The sequence below is a fragment of the Geotrypetes seraphini genome, chromosome 8, assembly GCF_902459505.1.
Source record: "Geotrypetes seraphini chromosome 8, aGeoSer1.1, whole genome shotgun sequence".
NCBI lineage: Eukaryota > Metazoa > Chordata > Amphibia > Gymnophiona > Dermophiidae > Geotrypetes > Geotrypetes seraphini.
In genome coordinates, this window is record NC_047091.1 from 34,896,955 (window position 1) to 34,915,858 (window position 18,904).

Consider the following 18,904-nt stretch of genomic DNA (forward strand, 5'->3'; position numbering starts at 1 on the left):
TCAGATCCTAACGCTGGCGCTAGAGGCGACGAGTGCCCGTATTAGGGTGTGCAGAATGTCCAGAGGGAGCCAATGCCGGCAGCGTGTGCTCCAAAGTTGGCCACAAGCGGCATTTAAATGTTTAATCCTATGCAAACATTTTCCCTCCAATGCTCAAACGGCACACAAATGACACGAGGACGAATTTGTCCCCATCCCCCCCCTTAGGAACTCAATTTCTCCGTCTCCGTGGGGTTTGTCGCCGTCCCTGCCTCATTCCTTTAAGCTCTGTCTTAAACTGCACAAGCCTCAATATGTATGAGGCATGTCCAGATGACGACAGAGCTTTCGGGGATGGGGGAAAATTTGTCTATAAAACTTAGTAGTCACTAGAGCAGAAGCGAAGATGAGTACGTGAGGCAATTTGGAAACTTTCACCACAGATATCAACTTCACTACTTAGGGATTTGATTGTAGAATGGCTTCACAACTTCTGTCAATGTTCTGTATATATTCATTCAAGCCTTCTATAAGATGGTAGCAGATATGCTTATTCAATCAGCTTAATTGCTTACTGTTAGATTAATATCTAAAAGAAAAACAGCAGCTTAAGTCTCTTACTTATCCTTTAATGCAGTGTCTCAAGCATAAGCATGCCTGACGGGACCCGTTTCGCCCATACGGGCTTTTTCAAGGGTTCAAGCAGGAGCTCTTATTTCAGCGTCTTCACAATGTAGGGGCTAGAGCTGCTAAGCACACACCCAGCATTCCTCCACCTTATCTCTCCAATAAGGGGTGCAGGCCTTTCCCGTTCTCTCACAGCAAGCACGTGGGGGGTGTAATGTCCCGGCACTTCGTACGCAGTGCAGGCAACGGAAGAGCTTGCTTACAGCAGCTCGAGCACTGCGTCCGGGCTAGGCCGAAGCGGCAGTCTCACTTGGCAGCAGTGCCACGCCATCTCTGGGGAAGGGTGTCTCCTGCCCTGGGCAGGCAGGGCTCGATGGCACGCTTGGTGTGGCGTGGGAGGAAGGGAAAAAAGCTTTGGAGGGGGAGCGAGGTTAAGAGATGCCTACTTCGGGTTCGGGCCCACCCACTTTGGGCCAAAATTGGCTGTCTGGCTACACCACTTCCCAATGCTCAATGCTAGCAGCATACATATAACTTGCATACCATTGGCGCAGAGCACAGGTGTCGAAGTCGGTCCTCGAGGGCCGCAATCCAGTCGGGTTTTCAGAATTTCCCCAATGAATATGCATTGAAAGCAGTGCATGCACATAGATCTCATGCATATTCATTGGGGAAATTCTGAAAACCCGACGATTGCGGCCCTCGAGGATCGACTTTGATACCCCTGGCGCAGAGAATTGGGGAAACTTATTTTGCTGCGCTGTTGTATTTTCTGGCACGGTTCGTACTGTGCCAGTTTTGAGCATGAAGAGGAGCAGACAGATTAAAACTTAGAAACATGATGGCAGATAAAGGCCAAATGGCCCATCCGCAGCATCCACTATCTCCTCCTCTCCCTATTGGCTAAGGCTCTTAACACTTGTGTTGTGGATGTCATAGAGCTTTATGGTACTTGTGTTGTGATGTCATAGAAACATGATGGCAGAAAAAAGTCAAATGGCCCATCCAGTCTGCTCATCCACAGTAACCACTATATCTTCCTCTCTCTAAAAGATCCCACGTGCCTATCCCAAGCTTTGTCGAATTCAGTCTTGTCACCACCACTTCCGGGAGATTGTTCCACGCATCTACCACCCTTTCTGTGAAAAAAGTACTTCTTTCGATTACTCCTGAGCCTATCGCCTCTTAACTTCATCCTGACATTTGAGAGAATTTGACTTGTTTAAACTTGCCAGAGCGTTCTTAATGGCACCACCTCTTCGCACACAATTTTCAGTTTAGCTCTGCTGCGATTTTTAGCTGGGACCTGAAGTTCAGGTCCGCGAAGATTCAGTAACGCGCATGAGGATTTTAATCATAAGATTCGTGAAGTGAAGGAAGAAGATGAGCACAATGAAATATGCGTGAAACTACTTTTCTGAGCAGTCTGAAGGGATATAATGTTTCTGTTAAATGCAAACATAGCAAGACTTATTGGTTAGCGAATTATGCAAGATATAAATTCCACAGTGTTTTTGAAGAGTTAAGGATTGATTTACTGTCTCTTTGAAGAATTTTACCCAAGGCTGTGTCCAGCAAGAATAACTGTTTTTTTTTTTTTCATATAATATTTATTTATTGGGCATAAAGAACATCAAACAGTACAACATCAAACTTGTATATGGCAGCAACACCTAGACAGAAACTAAACCAGAGAAGCACCGCCGATACAGGTATACATATCATCAAAACAGCCCAATACAGCATTTTATTATTAACCCCAATCCGCCCTCCATGTGAACCTCCCGTCTATTCCTTCACCCCCACACCCCCCCCCCAACAACCCCCTAAACCCAACCCCAACCCAAACCCAGACCCGTGTGGTGCATAACACTCGGCATGAGGATATACCAAATGAAGTGTAGAAAGAAAGAGAATAAGAAAGAGAATGCGAAAGGAAATCAGGACCAACGTCCCAGCTCATACACTGTGAAGGACAGAGCTCACGGACCCCCACCCCCACCTCATTGTCCCATCTATCAGTTATTCAATAGTATACTTCGTTCCCTATGAGAGAGGGACAACCAGTACCCCTCCCACACATCCTGAAATTTAGCCCATCTGCCCTCATCAAGGGACCCCACCATCCTACGCTCAACCAGCGCCAGTTCAAATAGGGACCCCTGCCATTGGGGAAAGGATGGGATAGAGGAAGCCCGCCAAAATATTAAGATGGTCCTCTTGGCCAGGAGTAAAGCCTTAAACACCAACAATTTTTGTCCCCCAGAGCAATTTGAGAGAGCCGCTCCATCGTAGAACAGCGCTACTTCCGGGGTACATGCTGGGAGCGTGAGGGAGATGGAGGACAAGAAAACCCACACTCGCTTCCAAAAAACCTGTATGAGAGAACATCCCCAGAACATATGTCCCAGGGTAGCGGGAGTCATTGAGCATTTGGGACAGCGCTCATGCTCCGCAAAGCCAGCTCTGTAGGCTCTCCGAGGAGAGATGTACATTCGCTGAAAGAATTTATACTCCTGTTCTCTGTGTATCATATTGCAGGAAAGGGAGCGCAGGAAACCAAAACAATGGGAAAGTATATTGGGTGTAATAGTGCAGTTCAGGTCAGCACTCCATGCCCTAGCCAAGAAGATAGCCCTCTCCGATAACAAGAACAGCCCCAGCTCAATAACATAAAAACGCAGGCGCGGAGCAGAATCCTCTCCCAATGCCAGGCAGCGACCCAGCCTTTTTGCCGCCGCAGCGCATCGGTCAGCCCCCTTAAGCCCAGCAATATAGTGACGAAGCTGTCCATAACTAAACGTATCTACTCGGTCTAACCCATATAAGGACGCCAGTCCCTCGGCGGATATAATAACACCATGGTCATCAAGAACATCCCCCACTCTGCGAATTCCCCGCGAATGCCAAAGTCGAAAGACCCGATTGTCACTACCCGGGCTGAACAGGGGGTTCCCCACAAGTGGTAATAGTGGAGAGGCATCATAAGGTACACTCAGACGCTTACAAAGCAATTTCCAGATGATTCTCATATATGCCCATACCACGTGTCCCCGTTGTAATAGGTCCAACTGGGCCGATGGGGCATGCAGCAAGAACAGCCCGGAGACCGGATATAAAAAGTCCCGTTCAACTGAAAAAGTCAGGAAGGAGGAGCTCTCTAAACACCAATCTCGGACCAGTCTCATACCACACGCTAGATTGTAAGCTCGTAAGTCCAAAAGGCCGAACCCGCCCTGCGCCTCCGGTAGCATCAATACACTCAGGGGCAATCGGGGCCGCCGCCCCTTCCACAAAAATATCCGCAGGGCTCCATACAACTCATCTAGATCCGCCCGGCGCAACCAAAGTGGCAAAGTCTGTAGCAGGTACAGCCAGCACGGCACTATCATCATGTTATATAAAAAAATTCGACCTGCCAGGGAGACCGGCAGAGCTCCCCATAGGCGGAGGCTCTCAATAGACCGCCGAATTAGGGGTCGGACATTTATCTCATATAGGCGAGATAACGACGCTGGGATGAAAACTCCCAGATATTTTACCTGTAGGGAGGCCTCCTTCATGGGGAAATCTGACCAATTATGCGCGATATTTAGATGGATAGGTAAAGCCTCAGATTTAGATACATTAAGCTTCAGACCCGATAGAGCTCCAAACGTATCAAACAGGTCCAATAAAGGGGAAAGATGAGCAACCGGATCGGTGAGGAGGACCATGATATCATCCGCGAAGGCCATGCATCTCAAGGATGAGCCCCTCATCTCCACTCCCACAATCGAAGGATGGGTGCGGATACCCAATAATAGAGGTTCTAGAAATAAGATGTAGAGTAGGGGGGACAAAGGGCAGCCCTGCCTAGTGCCTCGCCGTAGGGAGAAAACCGAGGATGGTTGCCCATTAACCAGTACCGCAGCTTCCGGATTGGAATACAGTGCTTGTAGAGCCCCCATAAAAAACCCCCCAATCCCATATCGGTGTAACAATGGGAACAGAAAGGCCCACTCCACCCGATCAAAGGCCTTTTCGGAGTCAAAACTAATGGCTAAAGCTCGCTGTTCCTGGGAAGCGCAATAGGCCAGTGCAATCAAGAGCTTACGGACATTATGACCTGCCTGTCTCCCCTTCACAAAACCCGCCTGTTCCACCCCTACCAATGAGGGAACCATAGGGGCCAGTCTATTAGCCATTATTCGGGCCAAAATTTTTAAGTCAACGTTGATGAGCGAAATAGGGCGGTAAGACTCCACCAGAAGCGGGTCCTTGCCAGGTTTAGGTAGAACTGTTATCAACGCCCGATTGGATCCCATCGGAAACTGTCCCCCGTCCACTGACTGTTGAAAATAGTTTCGCAGCGGGTCCGCCACATAGCCTTGGAGTATCCTATAGAACTCCCCACTATAGCCGTCCGGGCCCGGGGACTTACAGAGAGGGAGAGTCTTTAGTACCCCCAATACCTCCTCCCGAGTAATTGTGGTGGCCAATCTGTCTCTATCCTCCTCTGAAAGGCTCGGCAGGGGTAGAGAGTCTAAGTAGTCTTGAATCGGAACATCCTTATCCACTACCTCCGCCGAGTAAAGGGTGCTATAAAATGTAACAAAAAGCCGTTCTAAGTGGGATTGTGCTGTCACTAGTCGTCCCCCGGCCTCCCTGAGAGAGGTAATGGAGGAGGATCCCCTCCGCGCCCTAGTTAACTGAGCCAGCATTTTACCCGGCTTGTTGCCAAAGCGATGTAACCTATACTTATAGTAAAAGAGGGTCTTTTGGGCACGTTCATGTAAAAGGGCATGGAGCGCCGACTGCGCCATTTGAAATTCCCGTTTATGAGATCCCGTAGGGGACCGCAGGGCCAAAAGCCTGCTCTCCCTAACCTTGCGCTCAAGGGCCAGAATCCTGGCCGCCAACATCTTCTTTTTACGAGCACAGTATGCCAGCACCGCACCCCTAAGCACCGCCTTAGCTGTTTCCCAAAAGAGACATCCATCCCCAATATGTTCCCCATTGAATTCTGCATAATCTCGCCACTGTTGCTCAAGGAAAGTTTTAAATTCAGGGTCTGAGTACAATGCTACAGGAAATCTCCATTTACCCCCTCCACCCTGTTGGCCCCCTGTCAGGTTCACATCCATCCACACCGGAGTGTGGTCAGAAATGACCAGCGCACCTATTTCTGAGGTATATACTGCTGAAAAGAAAGAGCGAGACAGGAAGACAAAATCAATTCTAGATGAAGAATCATGCGCTCTAGAAGAATGTGTGTAGTCTTTTTCATCAGGGTGCAAAGTTCTCCAAACATCCACCAAATTCAAAGCATCCATCCACGCCAGTAGCCCATTGTCAGATCTACCCGACGGCCGGAGGTCTCCCCTGACAGAATCCAATACGGGATCTAAGACAGAATTAAAGTCCCCCAAAAATATCATAGGGACCTCCGGCGTCTGAGAGATGGACATCAGAATCCCCAAAAGTTTCTTGTAAAAGGCTCGTTGGGCACTATTGGGAGCATACACTGATACCAAAAGCACCGGCCTATGGGAGAGCTTGCCCTGAACTATCACGTAGTGACCCTCTGGATCCGAAATAATTCGAGAATGTTCAAAGGGTATCGCTTTATGTATCAGCAAGGCCACCCCGGCCTTTGCCTTAGGGGAAGAGGCTGAAAAGCATTGTCCTACCCACGACCTTTTCAATTTACCATGTTCCGCTTCACTAAGTTTAGTCTCCTGCAACCCCACAATATCTGCCTGGTGTCTTGCTAAATGTTGTAAAATCTTAGTCCTCTTAATAGGAGAATTGATTCCCGAGACATTCCACGTCACACAGCGAACTCCTCTCTTAGGGGACATCCCACACAAAATTCATGTCCACTTTCAAACCACATGTAAAGGAAACCGTTGCCAGGAGTCCCAGCCCTCCCCCTAGCAACCAACCATCCAATCCCCTTTCATCCATGTCCACGTCAGCACCACACACATCCCCTCCCTTCCCTCCCCTCCCAGAACCCTCACACCCCATCCCCACCCTACCTCCCCCCGCCAAATACCACCACATCAACAGGGGGGCTTACAGAGGCCCAGTCCCCCTCCCCCGACCCATGAAAAACAGTGCCCCAGAAAATCACAGCTCTAAAGCACAACATAGTAAACCAGAATTTAAACACATAAATGTGTCTATACCCCATCCCAGCTAAGTTAACAAACCCAGGTACCCCCACTGAGTTCAGCCCTTGAACCCCTTAGAAAAAACCCATCTAGTGAGTACTGATAAGCCAGCACTTAGCATATGAACATAGTCTCACAGACCCTAGAGCCAGAGAAACAGCATACATCAAGGAAGTCCCACTGAAAGCCCTGGAAAGGGGCTCACCCGTTCTTCAGCAGCCTTAGGCCGCCAGTCACTGGACGCCAGGAGCCAGCGCGCCCCTTCAGGTGCGAGCTGCCAGGTCAGGAAACCAGGCATTCAGCTGCGTGCGGGCCGCCGCACTCGTGTCAAACACTACAGGTTGTCCATTGTAAAGAACCCGAAGTTTGGCTGGAAATTGTAGGGTAAACCGCAACTGTTTCTCCACCAAGATTTTGCAGACGGGTGAATAACCTCTCCGCAGGGCTGCCACCTGCGCTGAATAGTCCTGAAACAGCAGAATCCTATGGTTCTGGAATAAGAGTTCTTTCCGTTGTCTAAAGTTCTTCAACAGCAAATCCTTAAGAGCAAAATTCAGAATGCGTATGATCACTATTCTGGGTTTAGGTGACCCCTCCTGCTTTCTGCCCAGTCTGTGAGCCCTCTCAATCCTGAGCGGGCCGAAGGTAGAGGATAGAAGCAGCTCCTCCGCTAGCCATTTCTCCAGCACTGTATGTAGGTCAGAGTCCAGCACAGTCTCTGGGATGCCTACCAAACGTAAGTTATTTCGCCTGGAGCGATTCTCCAGGTCTTCCAACTTGTCTGATGTGCTCTGGACTGTGCATTTGAGCTGGCGCAGTTCTTCCTGCACCATAGTAAGGGAATCTTCAGTAGTGCTTACTCGTTGCTCCACCTCAGTCACCCGGTTATTAAAGGTAGTCACAGAAGCTGAGAGTGTTGCCAGGGATTCAGTAACCTGATCCAGCCTAGTCCCCAGTGCCAGAACCACCGCCTCCGTGATTCGTGCGACCATGTCCTCGCACGTGGCTTCCGCGGTCTCCGGAGCGCCCGCCATTTTGCCTTCGGCCCCCACTCCCGACTTCGGTTTTTCGCGCTCCTTTCTGCCGCCTCTAGTTGCCATCTCCGGGGTTCCTTTATGGACAAATTTGTCCATATACTTGCTGGCTGGTTATGAAGTATTTTGGGGTATTTTCGAGTAAAGAATTTCGTTCAAAAGGGCCGGTGCAGAGGGAGAACAGCGGAGCTCAGGGGAAACACGTCTTCCCTGCGCTCTGCACGGCCACGCCCCAATCGAATAACTGTTTTTTAAGACACACTATTACAGCAGTCAAGGTGTTTGGTTTGTTTGACCTAAATGGTTTATATTCAGGTACTCGCGCATTTTCCCTGTCTGTCCTGGCGGGCTCGCATTCGATCTCCATTGCCCCAGGTACATTAGGTAGAGTGACTTGCCCAGGGTCGCAACAAGCAAAGTAGGATTTGAACCCACAACCTCAGGGTGCTGAGGCTATAGCTTTAACCACGGTGCATGTTTTGTAGTTGAATGCTTTTCATACATATCTACATGCTGATTGTAGGTCCATGTGAAGTGGAATAGAAATGGTTAAAACAAAGGTGTCATTAATCCAGCAAAACAAAGTTTTTGATTTTAACACTTTTTTCTAGGATCCGGGTTGGACAACTGCAGCCCTCAAAGACCACAACTCGGGTTAGGTTTCCAGGATTTCCACAATGAATGTGTACGACATTGACATTAGAGAATGACATGGGGAAAAAATCTGTCCCCTTCACCGCCCCTGCGGCCCAAGAATCTCCCTCCCTCCCCCTTACCTTTGCGGTGTAAAGAAACTTGAGGGAAGGTGTGCGGTCACGGATTGCACACCCGGCCCCTTCCCTCACTCCGGCCAAATCTGTCTCCCTCCCCCTTACCTTTGCGGTGCTTTAGAAAAGAAACTGATGCCAGCAAAGCCTGACTGTGCCTCCCTACAGTCACATGTGTGTGAGAAGAAGCTTGTCCTCTGACAGTTGTCTGTCATTTTATAAACACAAAACAGAGCAAGGTTCAACAAAACCCATCTCCCCTCCCTTTCATAAATATCCCCTTCTATTGTGAAAACTGAACAAACCAAATTACTACAGAATGCTACATGGAAAAATCAAGCTAATGGAATACTTTAGTCACACATGGCAAGAATAATGCTAGGGGAGTGCAACTGGGGCAACAGCCCCCTGGTCAGAGAGAGCCCTAAGCTAGCTGGAAGCTAAAGAAGCAGCTTTGCGGTTCCCAGTTATGTCTAATACCAGTTCTAGCAGGATACATATTTCAAATCTGAAATATTCTAACTACAAAATATAAAATTTATTTTATTTTTCTTTTTGTTTGGTAATTTTATTCTTCAAATCACATTGGTCTCGGGCTTTGGTTTTAGGTTCCTTCTGTCTTTATCATGGCATGGCTTGGACCTGAAGGTAAAATAGGTGCAAGAGGAGCTGGGGAGAAGATGCCGAGTCTGACACAGGCGCAATTTTTTTTACCACAGGAGTAAGACTTTTCACTGCTCCCACGGGGCGGTAAAAGGTCTTGTCTCCATTCCTGCGGATTTACTGCGGTTTACCGCGGTAAGCAGTCCCCGTGTCATTCACTAATTGACGTACGTACTGCTTCCATTTGTATGCAAACAGATCTCATGCATATTCATTGTGGAAATCTACAAACATTGTTTAAAACCCTAATAGCAGTACAAAATACTGCTAATTAGGGTTTTAAGCAATGTTTGTAGACATGACCTGGTGACTAGTTTTGAAGGTGCACAAATTTTCAATTAATGCACAAACATAACTTTTTTTTTTTTAAGCTTTATATTTAAGTACCATACGCACCAGTTAGAAACACGTTTCTCCAACGCTCAGCAGTTGTCTCTACCCTCAGTTCACCTGGCAAGAGTAGGGTTGCCAGATTTTCCTTTTGGAAAATCCAGACCCCCCCCAGCCCCGTCCCCTGCTTCCTGCTCTTGTCGGGCTTGCTGTGCTCCCTGCCAGCTGATCAGTTGAGCCAACAGGACTCCCCAAAGCTGCCAGTCGGTGGCTTTGGGGGCTTCCTCTGCCACTCAGCTGTTTAGGACTTCCCCCTGCTGGCTCTTAACCAGTCTTACTGGCACGGGAACATTTTGTGCATTGGGGCCTCGGTAAGCTAGTGTAAGTCTGATCCTGGCCAGGTTATGTTTTAAAGTTTGGAGATGTTATAAAATTTTCCAGAACTCCTTTTTGACATGCAAAACAAGTTGAAAGCTTTTAAACTGCTTTCAGTCAAGGATAGAAACCTGTTGTAGCCCTGAGCCGAATGCCATGGCTGAGTTAATTGGCCTCCAAATGAGTTTTATAATGAAAACATGGAGGGTGCCAATGTAACGAACCCTGTCGCTCCTGTATTACCACTACTTCCTCCAAATGTTTGGCGTTTACTCATTAAGCGCACTTTGATATGTGGATTGTATTCAGTTTAATTTTGGTGGTTTCAGATTTGGATTATTTAAACTGCCCCCTTTGGAAACTGCACGTCGACCTGTGGTTCTCGTTGCTCTAGTCAGCAATACATCTTTTTTGTGTCTCTGTTTAATATCAGCAAATTTAGGCTGAAGGTGTTAATGAGCAAGGTGGCATCGCATTTTATGGTCTAATTTTGAGACCCTGCTTCTAGCGTTGGGTCTTTCAGAACAGATGGCTCTGGTTCCAATGACATTGTGTGTTAAGTGTTGCTAATTGATTGATTTAGTTTTGAAGGGCAGCGGCGTTCTGTTGCATTTGTAAATACACACGCCATTTTAGAGCAGTGCGACTCGTGTTCACTCAAAGCCCAAATGATGAAGTTGCGACTTTTTTTTGGTCACATCAGAAGAGAGGTCATTGTGTTTGGGAAGATCAAAGGAACCAGGCGAAGAGGGCAACCTGCAATCAGATGGCTGGACCAGTTGAAAACAACCATGGGGATGACGCTGGAGGACCTTTCCGGGCTACCACAAAACCTGATTTTTTTATTTTTTATTTTTAGATCCGCAATTCATCAAGTCACTAGGACTCCAGCATGAGTCAATGGCACCTAACAGTCATGCATGGCAGCCCAGCCAGCTTCTTAATTTGAGAGAGAAAATAAGTTTGGTTTTTTTTTTTTTTTTTTTGTTTTTGTTTTCTCACTCCTTAAGAGTATCTGAATCTGCTTCAAATAGTTGAAAACACCTCACAGGTTTCATTTAATTTGACTTTAATATTTACATCCTGCCACGCTGCCATTTGAAAAGGTTTATACTTACCATACGGTACATATTTAAAGTCCAGAACAAACAGTAGTAAAACAAAATTTAAAATAACTGAGCCAGATAAAATGTTCTTTTAACATGCATGTCCATCTTCTAACATTTCAGAGCTTGTCACATCACCACTCGCCCACAAGAAATGGGTAGGCTGTCTAAATGTCTTTCCTTTTTAAGGTTGTTTTTTTTTTTTTTTTTTAAGGGTTGCTCTAATCTTAATGGGATGACAACATATTCAATAACTTGGGGCCCCATAATATGAAAAAGTACCTTGAACACTATCTGTTCACTTCATGCCTCCCTCCTTCCACAGCTGGTACACGGTGATAACTGATCTCAGCTAGGTAACTTTGTTCAGCTGGCCAGTAGGGGTCACTGTTCTGTAGTTCCTGGGTTCTGTCTCACAGCCACAGGGAACTTGCTGAAATGTTACAGTATCCAGCAACTCAAATGTGCATAAGTGAATTGTCTCTAACAACTTTTATGTTCTAGGTAGAGAATGACATGGGGCCAAATTATTCCTCATCCCCACAGGAACTCATTTTCCCATCTCGTCCCGATGAGTTCTTTTCCCATCCCCTGCCCCATTCCTGCAAGCTCCATCCTCATCTGCACAAGCTTCAAACACTTTAAAATCTTAAGTAGCAACATTCTAGAGCTCAGATTGTGATGTCATAATGCCTCATTCCACCAATGCCTAAGCTCCGTCCTCATCTACACGAGCCTCAGACGCTTTCAAATCATAAGTGTTCGAGACGTTGCGGTTAAGGCAGAGCTTACAGGAATGGGACAGGGAGAGTGACAAAACTCATGGGGACGGGGTAGGGAAATTTTGAGTTCCTGCGGGGATGGGAAAAAAATTTGTCCCTGTCATTCTCTAGTTCTAGGTTTTGTTCCTGAAAAGAGAAATGATTTGGGGGAAGTAGTCAAATGCACAGCCTTGGTGCAGCTTAGTCCGTTTCCATAGCTGGATCTTCTAGAATCTCTTGTACATGTTCAGTTAGGATTTTGATAGAAAGCAGTTGTTTGAAACCTACGCAAGGTTTCCGAGCAGAGTTCTTGCAAGTGGATGGTAACTAGCGACGCTTTCAATGTCTGCTGTGACACTGGGGCGCAGGTATTGTGACTGTAGTATGTTTAATGCTGAAAAAGAGAGCGCAAACAGTCGCATTAGTCTCGCTACTGACGGCAGCAAAATGAGGCTTCAGGAAAATGGATGGTGCAGTGAAAGTGCAAATTGCATGTTACAGATTGAAGAAATTGCTTTGGGGGGGAGGGGTTGGAACTGCGCTGTAACTTAGCACGTGTTCACCCTTCCCTCGCTGCCGAGTCCTTACACTAGCTCAGGTCTGATGTAAAGATGTGGCTGGGAGCAAAAACGGTCATCTGAGGTGAAGTGACATTTTTATCCTCAAATAGCCCGCTACAGCTCCCCCATACCTCCAGTATTAGGAAACAAGGATGTCCTTTTTGGGGAGCGAGGCCCACTTAGGTCTTCAGAGAACATCATTTTTTTATTTATTCAATTAAGTCCATCTTCCCATAGGAGGTCGGAATGGGTTAAAATTGTGTACTTAAGCTTTTTCCCCATCTGTCCTGGGTCTATCTTCATGGTTGGAGTATGTGTCCTAGGGCACAAGGGATATTTTGGGGCAGGGTTACCAGATGTTTTGATTCACCTGGCCATGTCCTCTCTTTAGAGGACTGTCTAGGCATCCGGATGTGTTTTTTAATACCTGGCACTTTGTCCGGGTTTTGAAAACCGTTGAACTCGGGGCCGCATCTGGAGGGCGGCTGCACCTGCATGGATGCCTTCCAAACGTGGCTGTGAAGAGATGAGGTGGTTCTGCGGTAGAATGGGGCAGGGCCACACATCTCCCCCTTTTATTTTTTTTTTTACTAAAAACATGGTAACCCTCTTTTGGGGGGGGTCTTGGAGTCTGTGTCAAGAGCATCGGAGTGGGGAGGTGCAGTGGAGTGTCAGGTCTGTGCTGTTTGAGCACATTTGTTCTGGGCCTCTATTTTTTAAAGTATGCAATATGGTGGTTAATATTTACGGTATATGGCCAAGCTCTGCAATATGATTAGAAGGTGGAAGAGAGACTAACACACAGGCACGCTGCAATTTAAGAACTGGGTGTTGGCACTTTCCAACTCAAAAAAAAAAAGGGTTAAAAGGTGGTTATAGCTGCTTATTTATCAAGCCACAAAGAAATGGCATGATCTTTCTATGGATATTAGAACATTTACATAGAAACATAGAAAAAAGCAGCAGAAAAGGGCTATAGCCCACCAAGTCTGCCCATTCCAAGTATCCCCCCTCTGAATTTACTCCCTTAAAGATCCCACAAGAGTATCCCATTTTTTCTTAAAATCCGTCACGCTGCTGGCCTTTATCACCTGGAGTGACTATACAGTTTGGAAAAGTCTTAAATGGGTTATTTCAAAAATGTGTATTTGACTTTTATGCTTTGTATCTTTCCTTCTTTCTTTAACTGCATTGAACTAATTTAGGTATACACTTCTTCCGTATTTGTGGTTTCGATTATTTGTGGTTTTTAGCTTGCTGGCTCCTCCCCCAAATTACTTCAGCTTGCATAGAGAAATCGCCGATCCCCAGCACTTTTCTTCACCGTGTTCATGTCCTTCAGGAACAGGCCTGGTCTCCCGCCATGTTCATGGTTTCACCATATTCACAATAGTTTAATAGATAACAGCGAATAACATATGAAAAAGTTATTCAATTTTTCTGTATTTGTGGTTCTGTTAATCCCCTATCACTGCGAATACGGAGGGAGACGTGTATGTGGGGTATAAACATTGCACCTGTATCTTGTAGGCTACATGGTTACTGCTTTGGGGAGCAAAACTTTCTCTTGCTGCTAGGAAACTGTGCTAAGGCTTAAATACTGTTAAGATTTTTGCACTGGTCCTATTTCTGGCTAACATGGCACTGAAGACCTCGCTTCTCCTCTGCTCTTGTCCACTGACCCTCAATAGTTATAGATGGGGGACATAGGAAAGATACTTGAAACATTCTCTAGCAAAAAAACTGTGTAGATACTCAAACTTCCCACTGTTTCTAAACAGCTCCCAAACCGAAAATGTGAGTTCTTGAAGAAACCAGGCACGTTCTATGCTTGGATACTTTCCAGAATTCTCTAAACTGGACTCAATGCCAGACTCTTGTTAGACTTCATACTCTAGTCTAAAGCTTCTAACTCAGGGATCTCAAAGTCCCTCCTCGAGGGCTGCAGTCCAGTCAGGTTTTCAGGATTTCCCCAATGAATATGCATGAGATCTATTAGCATTCAATGAAAGCAGTGCGTGCAAATAGATTTCATGCATATTCATTGGGGAAATCCTGGAAACCAGACTGGATTGCGGCCCTCGAGTTAACCAGTGTGCTTTACTGGTGTACTTCCTTAAGGCTGAAAAAATAGTTGGCTAGGTGAAGGATGATGTCTAAAATACAGGTTGTCCAACCTCAAACCTCGCCAGGTCGGGTTTTCTGGATTTCCACAATGAGTATGTATGAGGTATAAATGGATAGGGTGGGAGGGAAAAGTATGTTAGGTGGGGAATGGGTGGAATTAGTGACCATCTGGCTCAGTATAGGTGATCGAGTATTACGTTAGCATTTATGGATTGCTAATACTCCCCAGAAGGAGTTCAATGCAATTTACCAATTTAGAAGAGCCTGGCTATATCTTTAGGTTGGGATTGGTTTCTACCATTCCCCAGGAGAGCTCAGAATGGTTTACATGAGTTTCTTCTGGTACTCAAAGCATTTTTCCCTGTCTGTTCCAGTGGGCTCAAAATCTATCTAATGTACCTGGGGCAATGGGGGGATTAAGTGACTTGCCCAGGGTCATAAGGAGCAGCATAGATTTGAACCCACAACCTCAGGGTGCTGAGGCTGTAGCTTCAACCACTGCACCACACTGACTTGCTTTCAACTCCTAAGTCCTCTCACATTGGGTTCTGCATCCCCAACCCTGTGTCAAGTCTGTCCAGGTTAGGTTGTAAGCTCTTCTGAGCAGGGACTGTCTTAAATGTCAAAATGTACAGTGTTGTGTATACACCTATCAGCGCTATTTAAATAGTAGTAGCAGCGTATGATGTTGGCGCATGGTTTATATTCTTAAACTCTTTCCAATTGCTCTACAATGAACCAAATTTGAGTGCAGATGGACCTAATGTGGCTTGTCGCATTGCTTCCAACTAACCAACTTGCCCTGTATCGGTAGCATAAAGTATTGCTAATCCTTGGGTTTTGGCCAGGTACTAGTGACCTGGATTGGCCAACGTGAGAACGGGCTACTGGGCTTGATGGACCATTGGTCTGACCCAGTAAGGCTATTCTTATATTTTTGTGATAAAGTCTCTTGTGTTTCTCTCGCTTTCCTTTGACTGCTATATATTCCAGGCTTCCTTCAGCCTTGCGTTGCATCGGTGACATTTTTTGATGCAAGGGGGCTGTTCCTTCCGTTCTGGGAGCTAGCAGCATGACTTATGCTTGCAGTCCCTTAGACTCCCAAGCAGCGAGCCCATAAAGGGTAGTTAAGGACTTGAAGGTTTCTGGTCTGCCCTGGTTTTTAATCATCAAGCCAAGCCGAGTCGGCTCAGAGCTCGAGCTTCCTGTTCCTCGCAGGGGTGTCAAAGTCCCTCCTCGAGGGCCGGAATCCAGTCGGGTTTTCTGGATTTCCCCAATGAATATGCATTTAAAGCAGTGCATGCAAATAGATCTTATGCAGATTCATTGGGGAAATCCTGAAAACCCGACTGGATTCTGGCCCTCGAGGACCGACTTTGACACCTGTGCTCTACAGTTTGCTGCTTCCTCTCTTCAAAACTAATACATGCAAGTGCAGTTTACTTCAGCCTGGCCAAAAATATTTGCTGATGTGTGGTGGTGTGCATTTTTTCTCCCCCCCCCCCCCCCCCCTACTTCTCCAGAGTTGCCAGAAAACTGGACAGACACCAGAGAGATGCTGCTGGAGGGCATGGTCTTTAACCTGAAGTATCTTGGAATGACACTGGTAGAACAGCCAAAAGGGGAGGAGCTGTCCGTCGCAGCCGTGAAAAGAATCGTAGCAACCGTGAGTATCTCCTGTAACTTTGTGAAGGGACCTTTCCCCCTGCTTTGGAGAATAAGACATACTGTGATATTCTAGCTGGGGGAGGAGGGGGGGCACATTGGAGGTTGATTCATAGTTACTGCTGGCTTTCATTTACCCATCCTTTTTTAACCCAGGATAGAGGCCAGGATAGAGGCCAACCAAACCCAGGATAGAGGCCAACCAAATAACAGCTTCAGCTTTGGCACTGAAACCGGACCGAAGTCTGTATTCAGCCGCCTTCTGGTTTTGACTGAAACAAAAACTTTTTTTTTTTAATCCTGGCTCTTTTCTCTCACCTCTTCACCGAGTCTGTCCTTGTCTAGTGGATAGTTGGGGCTGGAGTGATGACCGGTGTCAGGTCAAAAGTGCGCCCAGACAATTGAGCGCAGCGCGGAGGCGCGCACCGCTCAAAATTTCTGTTTTTAGGGCTCCGATGGGGGTGTGTGGGGGGGAACCCCTCCACTTTACTTAATAGACATCGCGCTGCGTTGTGGGGGCGTTGTGGGGGGTTTGGGGGGTTGTAACCCCCCACATTTTACTGAAAACTTCACTTTTTCCCTGTTTTTAGGGAAAAAGTTAAGTTTACAGTAAAATGTGGAGGGTTACAACCCCCCATAACACCGGCGCAATGTCTAAGTAAAGTGGGGGGGTTCCCCAACAAAACCCCCTGTCGGAGCCCTTAAAAACAGTAATTTTGAGCGGCACGCGCCTCCGCGCTGCGCTCAATTGTCCGGGCGCACCTTTGTCTTTCGCGCCGTTGTCTATGAACCGTGATGACCAGTTGCTTCTGGCCATTCCCCCCCCCCCCCCCAACACCAAAAAAAGTCTGCTGCAATCTTTATCAAACTTTCAGCTGCAGTTTTGGCTTAAACTAAAGCAACCATTTCTTTCAGTTGCCCTCTAACCCAGGGAAGGGCCAGAACTGTGGGACTGATGAATTTCAGTTGGTAAGAGACTGGGTAAAATAGGAGCGGAGTGAACTGAAATTTAACCCAAAATGGTTCTGAATGTGATCCAGATGGCTAGGGATTCCTGGGGTGGGGAGCCTTATTGTAAGCAAAGCATTGTAGATGCCGTTTCTACAAAATAGTCAAGTGGACTAAAGGGTCGGACACCTTTTATAGGACTAACTACATCCCTTAGCCTTTTGAAAAAGTTGAGTATTAAATAAGCCCTGCCTGCAGCTTTTAAGCCCAATCTACTCGGAGATGAGGTTAGTCATTCTGTGACGTGAATTAGCTTCCTATGCCTGAAACGAAGCGTGAAGCTCTCCACTAGGTTTGTTTATTAAAATCTTTCTATACCGTCTATAAAGCCAAAAAGAATTGACATAATAACTTAAGCATATTTAAGAAAGAAAATAAATGAACATTTCTAAAACATATCCACTAAAACTGTTATGAAATAAATCCAAATCAACACGAATCAGTACAAATTAATGTAGATTGAGGTCCCCATTCCATTCTTCAATTCGAGAGAGCCATTTGAAAAAAATGTGCTTTTAGATGTCTCATAAAATTTTGAAATGATTCTTCCTTCCTTAACTCTACTGGTAAATTGTTCCACAATATTGGAACTAAGTAGAAAAATGCACCATTTCTGGTTGAGGCAAGGTGGGCCTTTGAGATACAGGGAACAGCTCCTCGATTGTCATTTAAAGATCTCAACGAGCGACTTGGTGTCTAAAATAACACTAGATTAGAGAGAGATAATGGTTGTAACTCAAATAATGCCCTATGTGTCCACACGGAGGCTGGCTTGTCATTTTTTTTGCAGCTCTCAACCCTGCGCCCCCTTCTGTTAGTTCCTGTTACTGCTGTGTCTGCTGCGGAGGCAGAACTGGCCAGGCTTTGACAGGCTCTGTAAATTTTCAGAAAGTCTATTCCACACACTGCAGTGTTTAAATCTTGCAGTAACATGAGGGAAGAATGAGCAAACCTGGTCCCATTCCTCTCCTCCCCCCCCCCCCCCCACTCCCCCCAATTGATGTGTAACTTTTCTGATCCTAGTATCTCTCTTGCGCTAGTGTTCCTGTGTCTGGTATTTTCCTCTTAAACCTCCACTTATGGACTGGCCATCTGATCATTGCACTCATCTGCTGGCTGGATGCATGAAATGTGGTTGGACCATGGAATAAGATTTAATTTCTACAGTATTTGTGGCTTTCTAATAAAGACCATTACATTTCCATTTCTAGGCAGGAACTAAACATATTATATTCAGTGTAGCAAAATAGGCTTTTAGTGTCTGGAGAAGTCTAATCAGAAATAGTACCAGGTAATGAATGTGCATGAGATTTGCTTATACTAAGGATTTCTGATGCATATTGGGGTTATCTTAAAATAAACCCGGCTAGCTGGTAATGGTGAAGGGTTCACCTTCTGCCTTGAATGCAGAGTTCAAGGGACGTTACAATTCCTTTTATCTTCAGCATTAAAGCTCCATTCTCCCTAAATGGTATTCTAGCATTATGAAAATGACCAAAGGAAATGTCTGCTTTACTCTTATTTTTGGAAACACTAAGTTGCCAGTGAGGAATAGGAAGCAGGTTATTAGTCTGGCTTTTTGCACCGTTGCCTGTAGAGCAGGGCTTCACAAACCTGTCCTGGTTTTTCAGGATCTAATCTAGTATTTGTGTGTCGTGCACACCTAAACAGGCTCTAGGCCAGTGGTTCCCAACCCTGTCCTGGAGGACCACCAGGCCAATCGGGTTTTCAGGCTAGCCCCAAT

The 18,904-nt window shown here is 46.3% G+C and overlaps 1 protein-coding gene across 2 annotated transcripts in view; it reads left to right on the forward strand.

The window, feature by feature from the left end:
- Nucleotides 1-18,904, forward strand: part of LDLRAP1 (low density lipoprotein receptor adaptor protein 1) — a 100,082-nt gene that overhangs the window by 16,144 nt on the left and 65,034 nt on the right. For both annotated transcript variants that reach the window (XM_033954457.1, XM_033954456.1), the window contains exon 2: nt 16,011-16,153. In XM_033954457.1, the coding sequence (XP_033810348.1) occupies nt 16,011-16,153 (143 nt within the window). The remainder of the gene's footprint in view (nt 1-16,010; nt 16,154-18,904) is intronic.